General features: G+C 46.7%; 1 protein-coding gene across 1 annotated transcript in view; it reads right to left on the reverse strand.

The window, feature by feature from the left end:
- The window catches only part of LOC103777767 (protein kinase C eta type-like), a gene marked incomplete at its 5' end in the record, with an annotated part of 45,940 nt that overhangs the window by 14,187 nt on the left and 9,683 nt on the right, over window positions 1-22,070 (reverse strand). Inside the window, 2 exons of the mRNA XM_008945331.1 lie at window positions 5,365-5,553; window positions 6,451-6,589. Coding sequence (XP_008943579.1) covers window positions 5,365-5,553; window positions 6,451-6,589 — 328 coding nt within the window. The remainder of the gene's footprint in view (window positions 1-5,364; window positions 5,554-6,450; window positions 6,590-22,070) is intronic.

Genomic DNA, 22,070 nt, shown 5'->3' on the forward strand with positions numbered 1-22,070 from the left:
CATCATTACTGTGGCGACTGAGTTTGAAGCACTAACTCCCAGACACACAAGCCCTTTGATGTTAACATGGCAAAGCAAAGGGTATGTGAAGCAAGTCTGCAAGAGTGAAGTCTAAAGGAGGATGGGGAGGTGGTGGTGTGTGCACATTAGACCTCAGTGGTGCTGTCGGGCTGCAGAGTGCCAGGGTATGAGAGAGGGGAAGTGAACTCAGTGACACAGAGCAGCAGAGACATCACTAAACCAGAGTATTTGCCTTCTGACCTAGCATGACTTCCAGGCTATTGTTCTCTAGAAAAACAGATCAACTTGAATTTTTTCTTTTGCATCCTGGGCACTGTATTGTTGACATCACTTTTTTTCCAAGACACAGGTCATGTTTGCTCTCAGCTGAGCTCCCTCACCTTTCAAGCCCTCTCACTCTTCACACTAATCCACCAGCACTCGGATTCCTGTGTGCTGCTCCACCTGAGCTGGATGGGAGCTCAGGCTGCTAAACCCACAGCCAATTTCCTCTGCACCTTCCTCTGTTCTTGCCTAGTGTTTACTTTTCACAAGAAAACCACTTAGGGGAGGGGGGAAGGGGGCATAACTATTTTTGCCCAGCCTCTTAACTGCAGTAGTGTTTTCTTCAAAATGCACGTTTTTAACCAGCTGGAGGAAGAACAGGCTTTATTCTCATTTTGTCCGAAAATATACAGCTACAGGCGAAGCTCCTCAGGCACTGCTTTTGGAAGGAGCATTTCAGCTAGGCCAGAAGTGTTTCAGAGCTTACATTAAGACTGGAGGTTGGCACACAAACAGCAAAAGACACCCCCAGCTTCAGCAGTCTCAGCTGTGGCAGGCGTTCAGAAATCCAGGGTGTAGAAGGCAGAGCAATGCTAACAGTTCCCTGGGGAGATGCTGCTTTCTCTAGCCCCTGCTGTTACCTGGCTGTGAGAGTGAAAACATCTAAGCTGCAATTGCTCATCCAAGTTTCCAAGCCTTTGGGACCATCATTGCTACCTCAGATCATCGGTCCATGGAGCGATTCCATAGGCTTAGCCCTTCTCTCCTCATGTGAAACCAGACTTAGGAAGGAAAATCCCTGCAGCTTTCCCTGTGAATTTGCTTCTCATTACACCAACAACTTTTGAGACCCCATTTTCACTGTGTCCCTTCATTCTCCCCTTCAGCTAAGCCTGACTGTGAGCAAGACAGCATGATTGAATTGCATTCAGAAAGTCATACGTGAGGCGAGCAAGACATGCTGCCAAAATACCACCCCACTTCTGGGAACTGAGAGGATTGTATTGCACACTGCAGCTCACTCAGCTGAATCCCAAAGCCTCTGCCTGCCTGGAAAGCCACCCGAGCCACCCAGTCTTTGCTCAAGCACTTTTTGCTAGTGACAACTTACAAATTCAGAGCATCGAGCTGCTGTAACAAACTCCAGCTGCACTCTTGCTCTAAAAGGTGCAGTGTGGCAGCCTCTGCTCTCTGCAGCCTCACAGAGTTTCTCTTTCACAGTCTCTTCATCATCACACGCTGCTGACGACTCTGTCAGCTGATAGCAGCCAGTATTTGAAAGAATTTCTTTTACAGACACAAACCCAATAGCTCCTCTGGCATGAACTTCTTGTGACTGCATCCAGGTGGGGCTACAGAGAAACCTTTATTGGGGGGAATCAAAATCAAAGCCAAACTTAGGTTTAGAACGACCTGAAGTGGTCTGAATCAATTCAGTAGCAATTCTCTTCTGCATTTTTTTCTACTCCCACAAGCAAATCTGTGCCCAGAGACCTCAGTCTGAGTCCCCTCTGCCTGATTCGAACCATCAATACCTGAATTCCCCAGTGACAAGCTCAGATGGGACTGGGTACACAACTGAGATTTTCTGCTTCCCTCCTCCTTGGAGTATTGACTCCATCAAAACCTGACTGATTTACCTCTGCCCTACTCTTTCCCCAGCTCTTCAGAGAACATACCAAAGACAAAAAACAAAACAAAAAAAACCCCCAAACAAACAAAAAACCCCACACCATTAAAAAAGGAAGTTGATAAAAACTTATTTTTCTAGAGCACAAATACCTCTGCTTTCAATTCCAAACAAGGCCCCAGGACACTGAGGTTGATTTTGTTTTCCTTGGTTCAAGTGCTCAAAAACACATCAGGAACACCCAAGTGACCTAAATGAGGTCCTAAGAAGTTTGGTTATTTGGTTATTACCAGGAAACTGCAAAAATGAACAGGATGCAACCTTTAGAAATTGGGTGGTTTCTGATGGGGGGAAATTGGTGAAGTACAATTACAGTAAATGAAAGCAAAATGAAATAATAGCATCTGTGAAATGGGTACTAAAGCCTATTATCCTTGTTTACAGTGAATCTCTCCATGAAGGCAAATGGATCAAGCGCTTTCTAAACCTAGATATATCCATTTGTAGAGCATCTCTAAGCACGTACACCTAATTGCATCTTCCTTGGCAGAAGAATTTGATTTTCATTTCAGAGCTTTCTACCACTCAAGACTAAGCAAATTCTCATGAACTGTACCACTCAAGACTAAGCCAATTCTCACTAGTCCTGTACAAGGTTAGAGGCCAGAACTTCTAGTGAGAGAATAATCCTGTTATTAAGGCTATTAATGCCTCAACCTGCAGTACAAGAGACCCCAGGTTTAATTCCCTGTTATTCCATAGGCTTCCCATGCCATGTAGTTACTTATAATCATTTATGTCACTGCAGTAGAGTGCTCTGACTTTCCAGAGCTCTTAATGTCATGGGTTAGAAAGCACCGTCACAGCTGTAAATCAGAGAGCTCAAGTTCACTTTTTGTTGGAGGTAAACACGTGCTCACATAGTAATAATACTGTATCTAAGAGAAATAATATTAGCATCAGAAATCTGTGGTAAAAAAAAAATTCTAGCTGTTAAATATGAAGAATATCTACTGTCTCCCTTCACAGAACAGCCACAAGGGAATAAAAAGAAAACAGTTCACCATGCTGCATTATACTGACACCTAAAAATACTGACACCTAAAAATACTGACCAGATGTTATCAGTACGCTGCAAATACAATACCTCAGCAGTCATCACAGTTCTTATCATGCAAAAGAAATCAAAGTGTGTGAGCTTTTTCCATTTTAATCTAGAGCCCTAGACAATCTCATGGCAGGATGCTTCCTTCCTGTTAAAGCCAATGTGCTCTGATGCCTCTAAAAACTCAGCATAAGAAAGGGAAGAGAAAATGAGGAGCTCTTCTAATGAACAGCTCTGGATCCCCAAAACAGTTACTGCCACGCAGCAGAAACTCAGGCTGCAGCCAAGTATGGTCAGTGCTGTAAAATAAGATGCAGAAGCCACCCAGGGAACAGACACACTGGAGAACTGAAGGCCCAGTAAAAATGTCAGTAGCAGCTCCCAGTAGCTAATCCCAAGGCTCCTGGCTAAGGCCCTGAGCCTGTTTCCCAAAGCAGACACAGTGTGCTGCTCTCGAGTGACGTGTGTGCCTTTCACAGAGACAGTTTTGCTTTCCCTTGGCTTTCCCCAGCAACACGTGACAGAGCAGACAAGCAGAGCAGCTGGAGAAGAGACCTTTTCCAGGCAAGCCACCAGCAATTGCTAAGATGATTGTGCAGTTTTTGAGACTCTTGGTTGATCTCCGTGTAAATTCTTAACTCCCTCCTCCATTCTGGCCCTCTTCCTCCAGTGCCTCTCATCATGCTGCTTGACTGTACATATCAGAAGGGACCTGCTGTTAAAAGCTGGTCTCTGAGCATGGGCTAGAGCAGCCTAGGGTGACTGCAGCCTGCACTTGCTGTTTCTACAAGGTTCCTGCCAGAATTAGGAAAATAAGCATTTCATCAAGAGGTTAAAAGACAAATCAGATTTTATTATACTCTGAAATTGCTGTTGCGATCAGCATCTATCTGACCTGCATTTTACCTCCATCTCATACTTATGCAAGATACTTACAAGAAATCCACTCTGCTATTACTTCATGCTGCAGAAGAGGAATTGGCTCAGGCATTCAAGAGTCCCAGTCCAACAACATGAATGCTGCTCTAGAAGCTGCAATGAGTCTGAACTTCACTTTTTCTATTTTAAGTATGTTGCAGGTTATTTCCAAAACCCCAGAGGGCCTTCAGGATGACAAAAGATCACTCCTGAGCACAGCCTGTGATTTCAAAGAACCACCTTTACCCTCTTCAAGAAATGGATTTTATTCTAAGTTGATTTCTATGGCATTTATTAGATGTACTTTCAGCTACAGAAAATAGCTGCTCAGTTCATATACAACAGAAACCTTTCAGCAGACAACTGAAAAGATTTCATCAGATCTTCAGCAGAGAAAATCAAACTTTCATCTTTCTTTTAAATGGTCCCATCATTCATTACCCCATTTTTTGAGTCAGTGCATTACTATAAATTACTATCTTATTCAGCTATTTCTTAGATCCTCTATTACCATATTTATTAGCATCCTGTCTTAATGCTTCTTTATTCACAGTGCTTTTGCAAGGAAAGGGAATACTTTGGCTCTTCTCTCTCCAAAGGGTGCTCAGAGGTATTAAATTATTTGATGGGGGCAGGAAGAAGGCAGCAGCAGAACAACCAGGTTAAGTCTCCAGATTCGTAGGTTAACACCCTCATCATTTAATCACCTTTTGATTCCTTACAGTAAAGCCAGGCAGTTCCAGTGCACTAGGCACTGTTTGTACATGCATAGCCCGAAATCTTAAAAAGCTTCATTCCCATGTTACAGGCAGAGATAAGAAGCACACGACAAAGAAAACTCCTGGGAAAATTCCGGAATACGTGGTAGAACAAGAACTAAGCATAGCCAACAACAGCTCTCCTCAGACTGTATGCTGTACAGCCCCATTTTTTTTCTCCCAAACACACAAAAATCAAAAACCTATCCTCATATGCAGGCAGACAGCAACGCCTGGGGAGTGGCTGGTGTTGCCAACAGTCAGAGTGAAGGACTGCCATGAAGACTTCACTTCTTTAGCACTCGAATCGCATGGAAGCCATACTGTCACTACTGATGAAGTCCTGTGTGTGTGTGCTGCTCCTCTTCTGTGTGATGACCATCTGCTCTAAACCAAACTCCACAGGGGAATGCCCAGGGACACATATACACACTTTGCCTGCCAAGTTGGCTGCTGAGCTGCAGAAAGGACATAACTCTGCAAACACACCTAAGTGTGGCAGGAGTTTTTTTTTTTGTTGTTGTTGTTTACCTTCCAATCCAAGATAAGAAAAGGGTCACGGTCACGGTAACTGCGATTCCTCGGCGCCCGTACTCCAGCTTTCCCTTGCCAGCTGTAGGCTGAAGGCAGGCAGGACGGGGAGCAGGCCAGCAGCCAAGGGGACTCACCGCTTTGAGGATGGCCACGGCGTCCAGCTGGAGCCACGTCGGGTAGGCCACCTCGTCGTTCAGAATGGCCTCAAAGAGGTCGTCCTCATTCTCCGCCTCAAAGGGCGCGTGCCCGCACAGCATCTCGTACAGCAGCACGCCCATGGCCCACCAGTCCACGTCAGGGCCATACAGCATCTCCTGCAGGATCTGAAAGACATGTCCACCCTGAAGCTTCTTAAACTGAGCGGTGGAGGGAAAAGCATTTGGAAACATTAACACACAAGTTCCATCCAGATCCAAAAGGTGCACCCTGCTAAGCTGGGAACCCCCACACCAACAAAGCTCCATCAGGTGCATTAGACAAGGGCTGAGCTAGCTTGGCTGCTCACAGGGTCACTTGGGAAAACAAGGCCTTAGAAATGATGCCAGGGCTGAAGAGGTGGAGAAGGGGCGTTCCAGCAAAACCAGCTGAGCCTCAGAGAGAGCAGAGCAGCCCGGTGTGCAGGCGGACATCATCTTCTCCTTGCCCCTGGGAAGGAAATTCTTACCCAGCTCCAGCAGCAGGGCTCTTGCCTGGAGAGGGGAAGGAGCATGAGCGTGTGAGAAAGGCACAAATGCCAACCACAGACGAAAATCCAATTGTGTGAAGAAGGATCTGAAATCCTGTCTGAACACCTGACATCTGGAGGGCAGCTGTTCCTTAAAGAGGTGTTTATTAATTTTGTAGTGAGACTGGGGATTGGCAGGGAATGGGAGGAGGCAGGAAAAGGAACTGGGAGATAAAGGAAAATTCAATCTCCTTTCAAAGTAAACTGGGCCAGCATGTGTATGTGCCTCTCTCAAGATTTTTGCAGCTGTGTCTCCATTTTTCACCTCAAGTTTCCTGAAGAAAAATATAGGCTTATCTATAGCAGCCTGAAGGTTTCCTCATTTGCTTGCACAACAGACTGATAACACAAGCATGTATCTAGGAGATAACCTTGCACCTGGCAGTCAAATAAGGTGCAGCTAAAGACACCAGAGAGTACAATTGCTGTTCCACAGCTCCCCTACTCTTTTCATATTGTGACTGAGCTTTCCTGGCCAAAGAAAGGTTTCCTGTACCTCTGGAGCGATGTAGTCTGGTGTACCACAGAAGGTGGCTGTGGTAACGCCATTGTGAATTCCCTCTTTGCACATTCCAAAGTCTGCCAGCTTGCAGTGGCCCTCGTAGTCCAGCAGCACGTTGTCCAGCTTCAAGTCCCTGCAACAAGAATTGTTCACCGAGTCGCTACGTGCTTGGAGCAGCTCCAGCACTAACAGAGGCAGCATCCCAGGCCTCAGAAGCTTAACCTGTAAACTGGACAAGCCTCACCATCATCATAAAAAAAAAAAACAAACAAAAAAAAAACCAACAGAAGTCATGCAGGAGGGGTTTTCTTTTGCTTCATCTCTTACAAAAGGGAGAGAGGAGCAAACATCTTTCTGTCAAACTGCATTTAGTATGGTCAGGTGCTGTTCGAGTTCGCCCACATGGCTTTCCAAACACACCACAAGCCTGGCTGGCAGAGCTCCTGCTCAAGGAGTTCTGGGACTCACTGGAGCAGAGGTTGCCAGAGCTGTCAAATTGCGTAACCAAGTTATGATGCAGCAGAGTGCCCCACATGGGCCATGCTCTGAATCAGCAAAGCGCCCTGCTGGGAGCAGCCCAAGACAGGGAGAAATGGGAAGCGTCTTCAGAGGGGGAGCACATTCCCTTTTCTCCAGAGGGGTGGGGGGTTAACTCCCAGACTCCCCTGTATTGGGGCAAGCCTGACTGATAAATCCCACTTGGAGTGTTATCAAAGCTGAGAAGAAAAGAAACTCCCTGCTGACACCATACCCCGTGGGCAGGATGAAACTTCAGCCAGCAAGGGATGCCTCCACCACAATGCAAAGGCTTAAAATCCTCTCAGGTGTATCAATTCCAGCAGGACACTGATGAAAGAAGTGAATGGCCACCATAGTGCTCACTGGGGTGAGGACCTCCTTGCCACTGTCACAAGGGACCCGTAGCCAAATTCCAGACTGTAGAAGCTGCAGAAAGGCACATTTTCCAATACGTCACCTCTAACAGTCTGATTGCTCCTCATCAAAAGCAGAGCTGCCAAAATGACAAGAGCCCAAACAAAGCTTATCAGCCTGCCTGACCTTGAGATTGCCTCAGGGAACAGCCTGCAGCCAGCACGTCAGGAACATGATCAGAAAGCACAGGGTCATCTGCATACTTAGGCAATGCCCTCCTAAAAATACATACCAGCTTAGAGCACCTCTGCTTTTCAGCTGCCAGACAAGCTCTAGGCACCATCATAGATGGAGGAAAGGAGCTACGATGGGAGCTCTGTGCAGCACCAATAGGTCACAGTTCATTTTTTGAACAGTCTCCTATTGTCCCAGGAGTGGCACAGAGCCCACAGAGCAGCTCTGAGGCAGGGAAGTATTACCATCACTGTTTTACTGAGAGGGAGAACACCTTACAGGCCGAGGCAAAGCCACTTTCAAAGCCATTCAGATGCTCAGATAAGGATCAAATAAATAAATTTGAGGGTCTCAGGGCCACTTTATGAAGTCCATGCTGGGACTTGATCCATTTTGCCCTCTGGTTGGACACAAGGGTGGTAACATAGGTAGTGGCATCTCCATATCAATACAAAAACTTATGGGAGAGCTGAAATCTGAATCCAGCTTGATCCTGTTCATCCTCCACTTATGATCTTAAAGTAAAAATCAGGTGGCCAGTTGCTGTTGTGCATTGGCGTTTCTACCACACACATCACCATCAGAGGCTGGCTGGAGCCTGAGACAGCTCTTCCTCGACTTCACTGCTGCATGGAAAGATCAATGACACACTGTGCTAGACAATCAGAGCCACATCCTGTCCTAAAGAGATAAGAAAAAGTATTATTAGTCTCTTTAGAACAGATGGGAAAGTGAGGGATAGAGGTTAAGAAATTTGCCTGTGTCCCCTGGAGCTGAGACAGAACACCAGCTTCCTGAATTCCAGCTCCAGACCTTGCTCGCAAGATAACATCCTCTCTCTTCAGCTCAACATGGCAACACAACCCTCCTCAGTGATGCTGCCCTTCCCAGCAGGCCCACCAGCTATCCGGTGGCCAGTGAAATTCGGATGCCAGGGACAGCATCCATGCCAGTCTTATGCTGCAGTGTTTGCTCTGGGTGGGATGCTCAGCAGAAGACATTTATTTTTCCACTTCTGAGAATTGCTGCTAAGCCACGTGGGCAAAGGCTTGTCCTGGAAGGGCTTTAGGTGAGCACAGTGAGAGGTATTGTACATGCATGCCCACGACAGTACGTCTTCAGCAGCAGCTTACAGCCAGGGCTACTGTTGCTCTTCCCTGTGGTTCCTGGCAGAGCAGGGAAGCCCTCTGAGCATGAAGGCAGGCCTTGTTTCCAGGAACCTGCAATGATGTGGCTGGAATGCATAGTTTATTCTTGGTTCTGTTTTAAATGCAGCAACCACCTTCTCAGTCCTGACTGTTAGGGGGTGCAACTGGAAGGGGAGTTTTGGTGAACTTGCTTGGAGATCCCCCTTGTGAATGTCTTCCCACTCTCCAGAACATCCACCATGTCCTGGCATGCTTGGGGAATACCTCAAAATACTCCTCCCCTTATATCCAAGCCAGCAGAAACAGTCACACCCATTGAGCGAACAGGTTACAGCCCCTCATGGAGAGCCTGGGGAGCAGGGGCAGGACACAGCTACAAGGCAGGGCCAGCTCTGCAGACCAGATCAGCGGGTACCCTGCCTCTTCTCAGCCCCTGCCGCAGAGGACCCGCTCCAGAAGGCCTGGAATTCCTGCTAGCTGTATAATGCACCATGCTCATTAGAGCACCTAGATGGCAGGAGCTTCTGCAGGTGCAAGGGCACCCTGTGCCTGCTGCACCCTCCCAGACAGCCTTTATGTATGTCATTGCCATTAAATCTAAACTGTCTGCCTCTCACTGAGAGAGTACACTTTTAACCACAAAAGGCAAACCTCCAGCCCTTTGGCTTCTCTATGTTGCACATTCCACTCATTAAGAGTACCTGTTGTCTCCTCCTGCAGTCGGGATACAGGCTTCTCCTGACTTCTTTCCAGCAACGTGAAATCCAAAACTTGCATTTTCTGTTTTCACATATCTTGTAACAGGACATTAATCTGCTCTCACTTGCTCAGGCACTCTGGCTACGTGCGGATCAGAACAGGACCTCATATGACCAAAGAAGACTTCTCAATCCTCCTCACTTGGCATGACCACAGAAGATGGCCCCATACATCCCTCTCAGAGCAGGTCTCGTGAGCCAGCACAGTGGCAGGCTGAGCCATGCGGCTCCCTTGGAGCCTCCTCTCTCTGTCTGCCCTGTAAGATAATTCCCTGGGAAAGTTGTGGTTTGGTCTCGTGCTTGAGTGTTTGTTTCAAATGATCCCAGCAGTCGTGAGCTCTGTGCTCACTGCTCGACCTTGACAGGTCTCCCCACACGTCATACCCCACGAACTAGCACAGCCACATGAGAGGAAAAACACTGACAGATTTCTGAGATTTACAAGGAGCTCTTCATTTTTGCAGCAAGGATTCCGGGAAGCTGATGAAACTGGAAGTCATCCAGCTCAGAAAGCCCAGATCTACCTCATTTCCTTAATACTTGCATTTTCCACTCAATATTTTTAGCAGTTTGATGAAGCAATAATGGTGGAGAGGTTTTCTGAGGGCTGCATTTCTAAGGTCCAGCTGAGGTTCTGGCAAACCTCCCCCTGGAAAACAGGCTTCATCCCGCCTCAGAAAGGCAGCCTTTGTCCTCTCAGGCAGCCAGGGCCTTGCTTTAGGCTAGACCCCAAAGAAATGAAGGAGTGAGCGGCTTCAGCATCACTCGCTGGAAGAGACGTCTCCTTACACATCTGCCGCCTGAGTTCAATGGCTGTAAAAAAAATCCACACCAGAATTACAATTGCAGATGATCCAGCCCTTTTCTGAAGCATCTGTCAAATATGGTTTCCACACAGCAGGAAGTTTTTCCAGGTGTTATACACGTACCTGTCACTTGCTCTGCGCTGATCATCTCACTTCTGATGTAGAAACTAGGTTTGAAAGGATGAAATTTGGGAGGTTGTTACTTCTTCACAGGAGCAGGTGTGGATGAAACTGCCTTCCTGCCTCAATTCTGTCTCAGTTCAAGGTTCTCTCAGGTTTGGTAATCCCAAAGGTCCAGTTTAAAGCTCATAAAAGCCTGGTGTTCCCATCTCAATGCAAATCATTTAGTTGTGAAAGATGTAGGTACAGAGGAGTGGGAGCTAGCTGTAAATGTAGCTTTAACTAATGCAAAACTCCAGTCAGATGTTGTTTTCTTTCTTTTTTTTAAAAAAAAAACACCACAGTTAAAAATAAAATACCCAAACCTGTAATTAGCAAAATGAGTAATGCTGGCATTTCTGAAAGGGAAAAATTTTGCTTTTTCAAGTCTTCAGCATGCAAGGTCCATTTAGACACTCCTTGGAAACACCATTTGGTGAGCAAATGTGCATTCAAACCCCCTTTGCAAGCAGGGAATAGATTTTGATTTTTTTCTTCACCTCTTCTGCTGAAGTCATTTTACATCACAGAAATACCAAAATCTCCATCATGAAGGAGAAAAATGTGTTTCTATTGCCTGCTCTGGTAGCCAAAGCAACACACATTTCCAACTCCTGTTCCAGTGGAAGGACAAATTTTTTTTTGCATACTGAAGCACCTTCAAGGGAGTAGAAAGACAGACAGACAACGTGCAGAACAGCACAGTTGGTAAGACACTGAAGTTCAAGTTGGAGGCCTTGCTCCAGAAACAGTGAACAACAAACCTAAACCAGTATTTTGATTAAATAAGGAGAACAGATGGAGGTCTCAGTCCTGTGTATAGCCCTAAATACTCATGTGAAGCTAACATTGTTTTCCATTTTCTTTTGCATTCATTAGTAACACCCAAACTGAAATATTTTATTTTACTTAAAAACTATACTCCCTTGAGTTGCAAAAAATGGCTGTTTTTTTAAAAGAGCCCTATCAATTATTCTGGGCCCACAAAATTGGAAACAATTTTCTATCTTTCTTTCCACACCAAATTTTGGACTCAGTTACCAACCTCAAAGCAAATAATTATTTTCACAATTCCATTTCCATCAGCTTTGGACTAGGAACCTCCATATTTTGTTCCCAAGATTTGACACCACTTTGGGAATTAAGGGTATTTTCAATCCTGTGTGCCTTGGGTTGTAGAGAACTGACATAAAAATTCCTTCACAGAAAATAGTTCGCATCTGTATTTTTCTAATAACAACCAAATGTTATTTATTTTTATGGTCAAGTAAGTTTTTATAACCTGCAAGTCATACTCTCATAGCATCAAGGAAGAATTAAGAAAATTTCCTAAGCAGTGTTAAAGCCAAGTGCCAGCAGGCAGCAGTAAATACATGCTAAAGAAGACACCTGCAATATATTCTACCAGAGATATGACATAAAAACCCAGGCTGGGCTGCTGCTATTTGCTTCAATGCTACCACATCTTTAGGGTAGAGGAAAATACTGAAATCACAAATGGAAAATGAGGTTACCAGCCTTTGAAAAAGGAAGCCACAAAGCAGAGATAAGAAAAAGATCAAGCTGCACCAAGCTGAAGAAAATCAGTTTGAAATGGTGAGTTTTGCTGACAAATAAAAGGACGAGGTGTTGCTCCCTTCCAGCCTCAGAGGCTTCCTCTAACTTGACTCTTGTGCAATTTTAAAGGGGAAAACAGGATAGCTGGAGCTTCGAGGGCACTCTCTTGGGTGCAGAACCAAGCGAAGAACCGGAGGCGAGACTCAGCGTTGCTATACAGCATATAACCAGCGTGTAGCCACTTACTCACCCCACCTGGGGCTGACCTGCTGAGAGGGAAAGCGTTGCTTTATGTGCCCACAGCTTCACAACGCAATCCCTAAGCCCTGCAGGATTTAGTCCATTCTCTCCCTCCTTCCAGGCACTGCACCATGTAATGTCGAAATGCAGCATGGGGACTGTGAGACAACTTCAGCTCCTTGTTTTCTTGAGAAATGGTCTCTTGGGTAAAAGAAAGTGTTCCTTCCAGTTTCCAATCGACTTCTGAGGTGTAACACCATTCTGAGCCCAGCATGCATGAGACAGCCCAACTACAGCAGGCACACTGCAACTTGCAACACAACGGGCCAGAAGTGAAGGGAAGATCTCTCCAGGCATTTGCATTTCATAATTACTAGACAGTAGAAACAAAACACAGCAAGATGCCCTTCTGCACTGCCCTAACAGCCATATGCTGTTTTCAAAAGCTGAGCCTGGTTCAGTGTTTAGGGACCATAAATACAGCCACGATGGCTCCAGACTGAAGTTAGACATTTCTCAGAAACAAAGGAAAAAGCGAAATATGACATAGTGATTCGAGAACACAACTGAGACTCAGGATGAGTGTTATGAGCAAATGAAACTCCACTGCAAATTAACCGTCATTGCTAGGTCATGGAACAGGAGACAGCCGCCTGCCCTCGCCGGCTGCTTTGTGCAGCTGGAGGATGCAGAGGAGGCTCCTGGGGAAGGTAGATTCCACACCCATCTCAGTACCTAAGCAGTTCTCCATGGGTCCAGCACCATTCCTGGGGATTTTACGGCCTCATCCCACCACAGCACACCCTACAGACTCCACAGAGAGCTGCAGAGCAGGAACATGGCAGACTACAGCAGAGCTTCATAATTTCTCTCTGCTTCACCTAACCCATCCACACTTTTGAAAACGCTTTTGAAATGCTCTGTGCCTGTGTTAGAATAAAGGCATGATGGTTTATGGCCAGGCAGCCTTCAAAGCAGGCTCCACCTCTCCTGCAGACCCCAGGATGGTAGAGTGATGCAATACACACTCATGTCTGGGCTCAGATACGGAGCCAGAACTGTGCCTGAACTCCTCTGAAAACTTGTGCCTGAGCACATGGCCAAGGACCACTCTGGAGGGCAAGGTAGAAGGAGATCCTTACTCCCACCTGCACTGCATTCTTCAGTACGTCCAAAGGCACCCTGTATCACTCAAGAGGGGTAAGTCTCATTAAGCTTTAAAATACATTCTTGCTCTGTTGCTTGGGCTTCAGACTAAACTCTGACAAGCACTTGTATCAAGAAGCACTCTGCTATTACATTTCAATCGTGAAGTCAAGCAGCCCTTCAAGCATAAGGACAAGTTTCTGCAAGCCAGCTGCCCGGGTTAAGGCAGCACCATGGTTTTTTTGGTGGAGATGGGCTGGAATGTGGTGCAGCCAGCTCCCTGTCTGCCTGACCCCTTCTTGCTGGCAAGGCCCCCCTGGGAGCCAGTTGCCCAGACCACATCAGAGCAGCACTCCCCTCCAAGCGCTCCCGGGGCTGCCGCTCCGGAGACAAAGCAGTGCCCAAGGCATCAACTTCTCTTACAGCACAGGAGCTGCACCACTCAGGACCCAGAGCTCTCCGATGGTTTGAAGTGCCAGCAGTCCCACCTCCCCTCCCTCTGGGCACTTCAGAAAAGCATCTGTGGAAGCTAGCACAATTACTGACATAATTTCATTGCTATTGAGATGAATAGGCATGATTCATCCTCCAGTTAAATTAGAGTGGTAGGCTAAAGTACACAGGCATAAACTAAAAAAACCCTGGGCATACCACACCAGACAATCACAAAGCTCCCACCACATCGGCAGGTCTGAGCCCTGGCGGTACAGATCCAGTGGGACCCCAATGGTTGCCCCGAGTTCACTCAGGGTCAGGCACACCTATTAGCTTCCACTTTATTATATGCACAGCAGCTGTAACAGAGCTAATGACAGTTTCCAAAGGCAGCTTTACAAGGGCAAAAAGACACTCTTGTGAAATGGGGAAGCTGAGAGGCGGAGCCATTGCTGCTGAAATACAGACGCGCTGGAGATTGCTGCGTTGCAGTAATCCCAAAGATGGTGCAATCCATAGATATTTCCATGGCCATGTTTGTGTACGTACACTTTTTTATACCTAATGTATATCTATTTTGCTGCACTTTTATGTGGGACTCTAGTCAGGAAAAAGGAGTTACACTTGAGGTATTTCCCCAAATCCCAGAACAAATGTCCTCCCACTTACTGCAGAGAGGGGAGAGGTGGACAGAAAAAGGCTTCATGTCCAGCTCTTGGTATGTAGGCCACGCACTCCCTCTCCAGATGAGCTGCCAACCTAGTCCTGTGATAGATTCCTTGGTCCCACTGGGCAGCAACACTGGAATTTGCTGGCCCTGAAACATCACTTGTTGAGTTGTTCCCAACAGAGCTCCTATTTTACCCTTGCCAGAAAATGAGTGAAAGAGAAAAAAAGCCACAACGCTTCTTTCTGTGAGTCCCTTTGCTTGAAGCCTTTGGAGGAGGCATACAACACTTGAGACCCAAATGCACAATGAAGAATCAGGTGTGGACTTATGACTGACAATGCCAAGAGAGGTTAAAAAGCATAAGCCTGTTACATCACCTTGACAAAAACACACCAGTAATGATTCAAAGCCTGATACAGAAGTTAAAATGAAATCAGGCTTGTGCCCACAGTACAACATGATCTCAGTGCTTCAAGACTGAACGAGCTACCCAAGATTAACCATCACCAACTGCCCACAGCCCATCGTATAGCTGCTTGAAGGCCTCGTCCCAGGTCTAAGCTGCACCATTAGGATCAGGTTTGGACTGTGTTGCTGAAAGGGCTCCTCTCCCCACTGGCACAGAGTGACAAGTCCCCACTTCACCACCGTGCCACTAAGCCTACCCTGGGAGAATCAGAGAACTGCTCACACCAAAGCGACTCTCCTGTGCTCTCACTGCTAATCTCACAGCTGCTGTGAAATCCGCACACTTGAGAGTCTCAGGACGAATGCTTCACTCCAGGAAATATCAAAGAAAGAAAGAAGAATAAATAAAGGTGGCCCTAATCATCCGGATCCTACGGGCAGACTATCTCTGGCAGGCCAGAGAACTGAGTGGAAAAAGACTACTCCATATTCACCTGATATGTATAAGATCCACTTAACTCTGAGCCTGATCGAAATTCCAGGAAAATTGTGGAGAAAAATCCTGTCAGGTTCAGTTGATTTTGGATAAGACCCTTAGAAAAATAAAAACAAAAAACTGCTTAAACTTATTAAGCCTCTGAATTACAGATCCACCTTCACAAAGCTAAGGCTATAGGTGCTAACTCTCCTTTCTATAATAGAATGAGCAAAGCTGAAGGCAGAAGTACTGTATTTCTAGACGAGATTTTAAAAAGCACTTTGCTTCAGCCTGTAGATTTCTACAACTAAGTTTACTATTTAAGTTTGAAGGAGCAACACTGGGTCAGGACAGATGCTTTTGGAAATCTTACCATCTGCCCAAAGTTCTTATGCACATGGTGAAAGAGCAGTCTCCTTGTGGGCACAAAGCACATGGGCATCCCAGCACTGCACAGGAGGGGGCACTGCCTAGCTCCCCTTGGAACAAATTTTAGATGGATTTCCTAGGAGCTGCTGTCCTGAGAGTTGTTTCTTAAAAAGCCTGAGACCATCATCGATATCACTGATTCTCTTTTCTGTAAGGCTCCAGTGAGCATGGGCAAACCAAGTGCTTTCCTCAGTGCTCTGATCTCTCTGATTTCACCACAACAATCACTTAAATAGCAGCGGTGAAATCAGATGGAAGAGGTATTTGTAGGAGCCTAGCAAATGGGTTATCCCAAGATTTAGTTTCTCATTTCATGTGGATTACTGTTGCTATTCACTCATTAGAGGTGATTCACCCAGGGCTGTGTGAAGCCCAAGTATTGTGGATAAGCAGGGCAAGAGCCAGATGAAATTCCTGGCTGGGCATGCTGAGCTCTCTGCAATCCCACTCCCACTTCTGGGGACTCCTCCCAGGCCGCCTGCGTGCAGGAACCAGCAACACTGAGCTTTGTGCCAGGCCAACGTGGGCAGACTAGATCCCACGTGTCACCCCAAACGCCCTGCGGGCAGTTGCTGCCCATGAGCACGCTGGTTGGTGTCACATCAGTACTTAACCCACACGTCTTGGTGGTCAGGGCTCCCTCTCCAGCTAGCACAGGGAGACATGAGCTGTCCCAAGGCTGTTCAGCTTCTCCAAAATTTGACACACCAGCTAGCAAGGCTATCCAAGTTGCCAAATTAGGTGCCTTAGCTGGTTACCGGATTGCCAGCAAGGCACAAGTAACTTAGAGCAGGAGCCAATCAATGCTCAGCTGACATGGGCACCATGCACAAAATGCTGTCACAACTCCCTTGCTCCTGTAATATATGAAACAAATTAAACAGAAAATGAAAATAAGCACTGTCAACTGATCTCATCTAGGAAAAGATTAGAAATGAGACCTGAATGATGAAAGTCTGTCTTTACATCACTCACCTCTTGAGTTTTTAGTGCATGGATCTGTCAAGTCCTGGCATGAGAGTCACTGCAACCCAACTGGCATCTCCCCAGTGCAGGAGGGCACTTTGGCCTCTGCAACATGCAGCCGTGGAGGAGGATGCCCAGTGGTACTTTGTGTCTGTGTCTCTGGGAATAGGCCTCCTGGCATGACTCAGCCTCCTGTGGCACCACACTAAAAGACTGCTTTCCAGAACAAATACTAGTCCTTTCCCTGATAAACAAGCCTGTCCCTCCACAGGCATCTGCAGTCAGATCCTTGCAACATGAAGTATCAGGGCCCTTTTCCTTTCATCATCCAATACGGAGCATCAGCTCCAGAGGGGAGATGGGGAGTTTATGTAAGGGAAGCACAAGGGGCATTTTCAGGACAGGAATAGGAATGATGACTAACACTAGCATGCAGCAAGCTCCAGCCAAGATGGAAATTTGGGGGTGTTACACAGGAGCAGAATGTGCCTTTCAGTTGGCTGATTCAGAGTCAATTCATGCTGTGAGACTCTGCATGTCCACTCTTCTCTCCATGACCAGAATGTCTTGCTTACTGGAACGTACCTGTGACAATTGTTCTTACCTCAACCTTCTTCAGGCCAACATCACAGACTACGAGACTCAGACTTTACTATTCTAACTGGGGAAGGCCCGAAGCTGTCACATTGCTTGTTTACAACAGACCTGGACTATATGCTTGAGTGTCTCGATTATAAATCCCTTCCTGCAGGAAGAAGACACCACAAATCCTCCCTGAAACTTAGTTTCTAACAAGACAAGAAACAACACGTAAACCAGACAGAAATCTTTGAGAGGTGTGATGGCACCACACCAGATCAAAGTCAGGATTAAAGATTTTGTGTATAAACCTCCAACATGTACACAGGCCACAACTGCACAACAATACACACTTTCTATCACAATACAGAAGTCAGTCAACTTGAAAGCAAGGTATTTTTTAAAAACATCCTTGTCTGTACTTGCTAAAGATACACCCAGGTGACGTCTAAAGTGCGCTGTTTTTTAGCTTATGTCCTCATCAAAGTTTAGCACATTCCACCTACAAGGCTGTATTTTTAATTTGTGGCAGGAAAGCACTGTTTAATGTTATTGACAGTTCCAGTGGGTTCAGTCATCAAGTACTTCAAACTCATCTATACAGTTAAGTGATGTTACTCTCAAATTGGACTGCTGTTCTCAGAGACTCTCCCCATAAATAATTGATTGAGGACTAATGGAAGACCAGGCTCAGGGAAAGCAGAATGCTTTTCTCTACTGCCCTGAGAAAAAGGAACAAAAAGTGAATTATTTTCATTTTAACATGCTGAAATGCATTACCCACAAAAGATACATTAAGGCTAATGAATCCCTGAACTGTTCGAGATTGGCTATGCAGACAAGGGGCAACAGATGACCCGCATCCTCTCTGCACTTTGGGGATACCATACACGTGTGGCTTATGTGCACCCCCTTTCTGTTCTCAGACTTCATGGTGCTTTACTTCATACATGGTCTGCAAACCTCTTCAGAATTTTGCATGAGAAACGACTTCATGGTAAAGTTGTGAGAGCAGAGAATGTTGAGTGGGAGGATGGTGGTCCAGGTGCTGCAGCCTCCTTAATGCTAGATTAACAGGAAAGCAACCAAGTGACAACACAGCAGTCACTTTCATATCAATATTATGTCCACGTGCATTAGGAAACAACTTTTAAACACAACGTTACTTTTGCTCCCCACCTCACATTGTCCCTGTGGTGACGTGGGAAGCACCACAATGATAGGAATGCAAACACAGCTTGCTTCCTCTCCAGCCAATTCCTGAATTTTGTACTACTGGGGTGGAACCTTTGCACGTCTATCACACACGCTTGTGTCTCCACAGGCACCCCTGCTACCTGGAACTCAACTCTTGGGGGGGTTCATTGCCCCTAGACCAAGTGCTTGCTGTCACTCCTGGCACCCCCAGCAACCTTAACCTCAGCTGGAATGACTCAAAACAGAAAACACCCAACAAGAAGACAAGCTTTATCAACAGCCTTTCATCCTCCCATTGTAACCAAAGCATGAGCCCAGAGCAGCTCTGCCCAGACGAGGAATGGCTACAGCTGGCATCCAGTATGAAGTTTGGATGCAGCAGGCTCTGTCCCAGTCCTAATTCAAGCTTCAGGGATCAGGCAGAAACACTTTCCACTGCACATTCCCAGACGAGCCTGTGTGGTAGATTTCTTCACCCAAGTGCTTCTCCACCCCAGCTTGCTATCTCAAGGCAGAGTGCTCCACAGCCCAATGGCTCCGGTGCCCACACGGCACCTTCATACCACAGACCTCAGAGCTCCAGCACTAGTGACACAAACCAAACACGTGGCGACTCGCTGTGAAACCCAGCAGCCGAGCAGGCAGAGCTCCCCTTTGTCCTCAGTTGCCCTGGGCAGCTGGAGCTTTTTCTGGCACCAGACTAGCAACCCTGTGGCTTTTACCTCATGTGTAGAAATGAGACAGAACTTGGGTGAGGGCTTAGCTCCCTTCTGCATCTTTAAAGGAAAGTGTTCTGGTCTAGCACTGTCCAGCCACAGAGGCACCGTCAGGGCTGCTTTTCAGAAGCTAAAGACAGCAAGGTCCCCTCTCTTCTGATGATTTAAACCTTCTCCAGCAGCATGGGCACATCGCTTTCCTAACTGAACCTTGCCCTGTCCCACCCGTGGTTTTTGAGGCTGTGTTCGAGACTTGCTCACACTTGTCAGTCCTCTGCTCCACGGACCTGTCCCTTTAGACAGGCTGAGCCATTGCTAGGATCAAGTACCACTCAGATGAGCAAGTCTGGAAAAATCCTCCCCCTCCACTCTGTGCGACTCCTATATTAGCCTGTTGTTGGTATAAACCACAGATTACTTCATGACTTTCTGGCACCCACAATCTACCTCATCAAGCCAGGGAGTGGGATGTGCCACAGACATATGAGAGCGCCTGGGTGAAACCACAGAAGGGTTAACCCTGCACCCACAGAGAGAAACCCTGCAGAGGGCTCTCAGAGGAGCCAGAGGCTGTGACTCACTGGGAGGGGCTGCACAGAAACAGGGCTCTCCATGATGCCTGCAGGAATCTCTCCCCCCAGAGACAGGCGAGGAAGGCGCCTCACCTTCCCCATCACTGATCGGATCTGGTGACTGCCCAGCCAGGAGGAGAATCACTACTGTCCCAGGGATTGTTTCCAGTCTGGCTAAAAAATGGGATGACAAGAGACTAATTGGTTCACTGGAGAAAAAAAAACACAGAACAGTCTGGAATGACCGAATTATTTTGCTGACTGTTGTTGTTTGGGTTTGTTTCCATCCTGGCTTAACAAGCATTAATGACTTCAGTGGCAGGAGGATGGGGGAGGGAAAGTCATTAGGGGAGAACATGATCCACACAGACACCTCTCGCCCAGCACACACTCCTACCCCAGACAACCTCTACAGCCATGCTGCCAACAGCCTGCTGGCTCTCTCCATCCCTCCCTCCTCCTGCCCTTCCCAAGCAGGGAGGGGGCGGAGAGCAAAGGGAAACATTTAAGTTTTCCTGTTTAATCTGACTGGAAGTGCCAGCCTTCTTGCAGCTCAGGGACTTGAGCTCAGCAGCAGCTCCAGAGAAACTGCTGTCCCTCCTCAGTGGCAGGGAAACAACGGGAAAACAGCCGAAAGGAGCGCATGCTCCAGCGGAAAGCAGTAGAGCTCAAAGCCTGTAAAATAAAGTTTGTTTTGTTTGCAGAAGCCACATTGAAACTTCTGAGACTACTTCTTGTGTCCAGAGAGACAGAATTAAACCTAAAGCCAAAACGCGTAATTAACGTTGAAATTCTTCCTTACATAACAGTGTCTGGGACACAGCAACTCACTTGGCCAAGGCTGGGAATGACTCTGCCAACACAGGCCAAGGAAAAGGCTGCGAGGGAGCCAGGGATACCTGTGTTATACCCTGAGGCTACAGGCAGCCTCACATACTCAGCGTGGGCTCCAGGGAATCGGGGAGTCTGTGGGAACTATATGCTTACATCTACAAGCCAACTCTATTGAGGGCCAGCCACCTTCTAACTGGATGCATCCTCTAGGCAATAGGAGAACAGCTTGAACCACCCCAGACCACAGCAAAGTCTCAAGGAAAACACAAGCAGAGCAAAGACATGGATATATTAGGACTTTCCCTGGTGAACAGGTAAAGAATGTCAGCATGAGTCTGGTTGTAAGAAAGTAAAGAGAAAGTAGGGAAGGCTCTCAGTCAGTCAAACAATCATAGAATCATAGAATCCTTTAGGTTGGAATAGACCTTTAAGATCATCAAGTCCAACCATTAAGCCAATAGGGCTCTAAAGTCCTCTGCTAAAACAGATCAGAACAATGACTTCAGTTAACTTATCTGATACTCCATGTCACATTTAACTCATGCAGGGGTAAAATCTAGGCCTCCAGAAGCTGTCATCTGACATCCTCAGTCAATGTTCGCTTCCTTGGTTCATGGCTATAGTCAAGACTTCGATGTCTTGCTTCCTGGCCAACAGGGATCCAGAGATGTCACTGGCTGGTGCTAAGAAGCAGCACCCAGCATTGCCCAGCTCTAGCAGAAACTTCTCCTGATGGCTTTGTGGCTTCTGGAAAGCCATCAGTCCTGAAGGACTGTGTGACAGTTCAAAAGCAGCTCTGATTGGAGATGATGAGGTCCAGTAAACAGGGCAAGCTGCAAGACAGTTTTCCATTAATTTATCACAAAATACTTGTCTTTCCATTGGGGCTATTCCTGTCAGGATAGTCACCAATTTGAGCATCAGTGAGTAAGGCAACTTCACTAGCTCAAGAGTGTAACAGGACATGCAACACACAGACCCTCCACTCATGAATCTGACTTCAGCCCATTCGAGCCACACACATCTTGTGGTTCTAGAGGTTCAAAAACCGATCCCACTTAGCTCTCCTTTCCAAAACATCATGATTTCCAACAAGCAGCAGAGGTTAGTGTTGCCTTTCTGAAAGCAGACAGGAAAGTATGTTTCATGTGGCCCAGTCACAGATAAAAGCTATCTGTTTAACAGATACAGTGCAATGAAGGATTGTTTGGGCATTTTCTCTGTGTAAGGTAGGGGGAAAAGTTTGTGTTCAGCTATGAGTTACACTAGTCCCATCTCAAGCATACCACCAGTAGATTGGCTGCCATCAGTTGGCCATCACAACCTCGCAATTAACTCTGCAACTCAAAGCCAAAGCTTTGCTGGCTTGCTGCATCTCAAGCAGAACAAAGGAGAAGGAGACTTGTAAC

The sequence above is a fragment of the Merops nubicus genome, unplaced genomic scaffold, assembly GCF_000691845.1.
Source record: "Merops nubicus isolate BGI_N331 unplaced genomic scaffold, ASM69184v1 scaffold29428, whole genome shotgun sequence".
NCBI classification, from domain to species: Eukaryota; Metazoa; Chordata; class Aves; order Coraciiformes; family Meropidae; genus Merops; species Merops nubicus.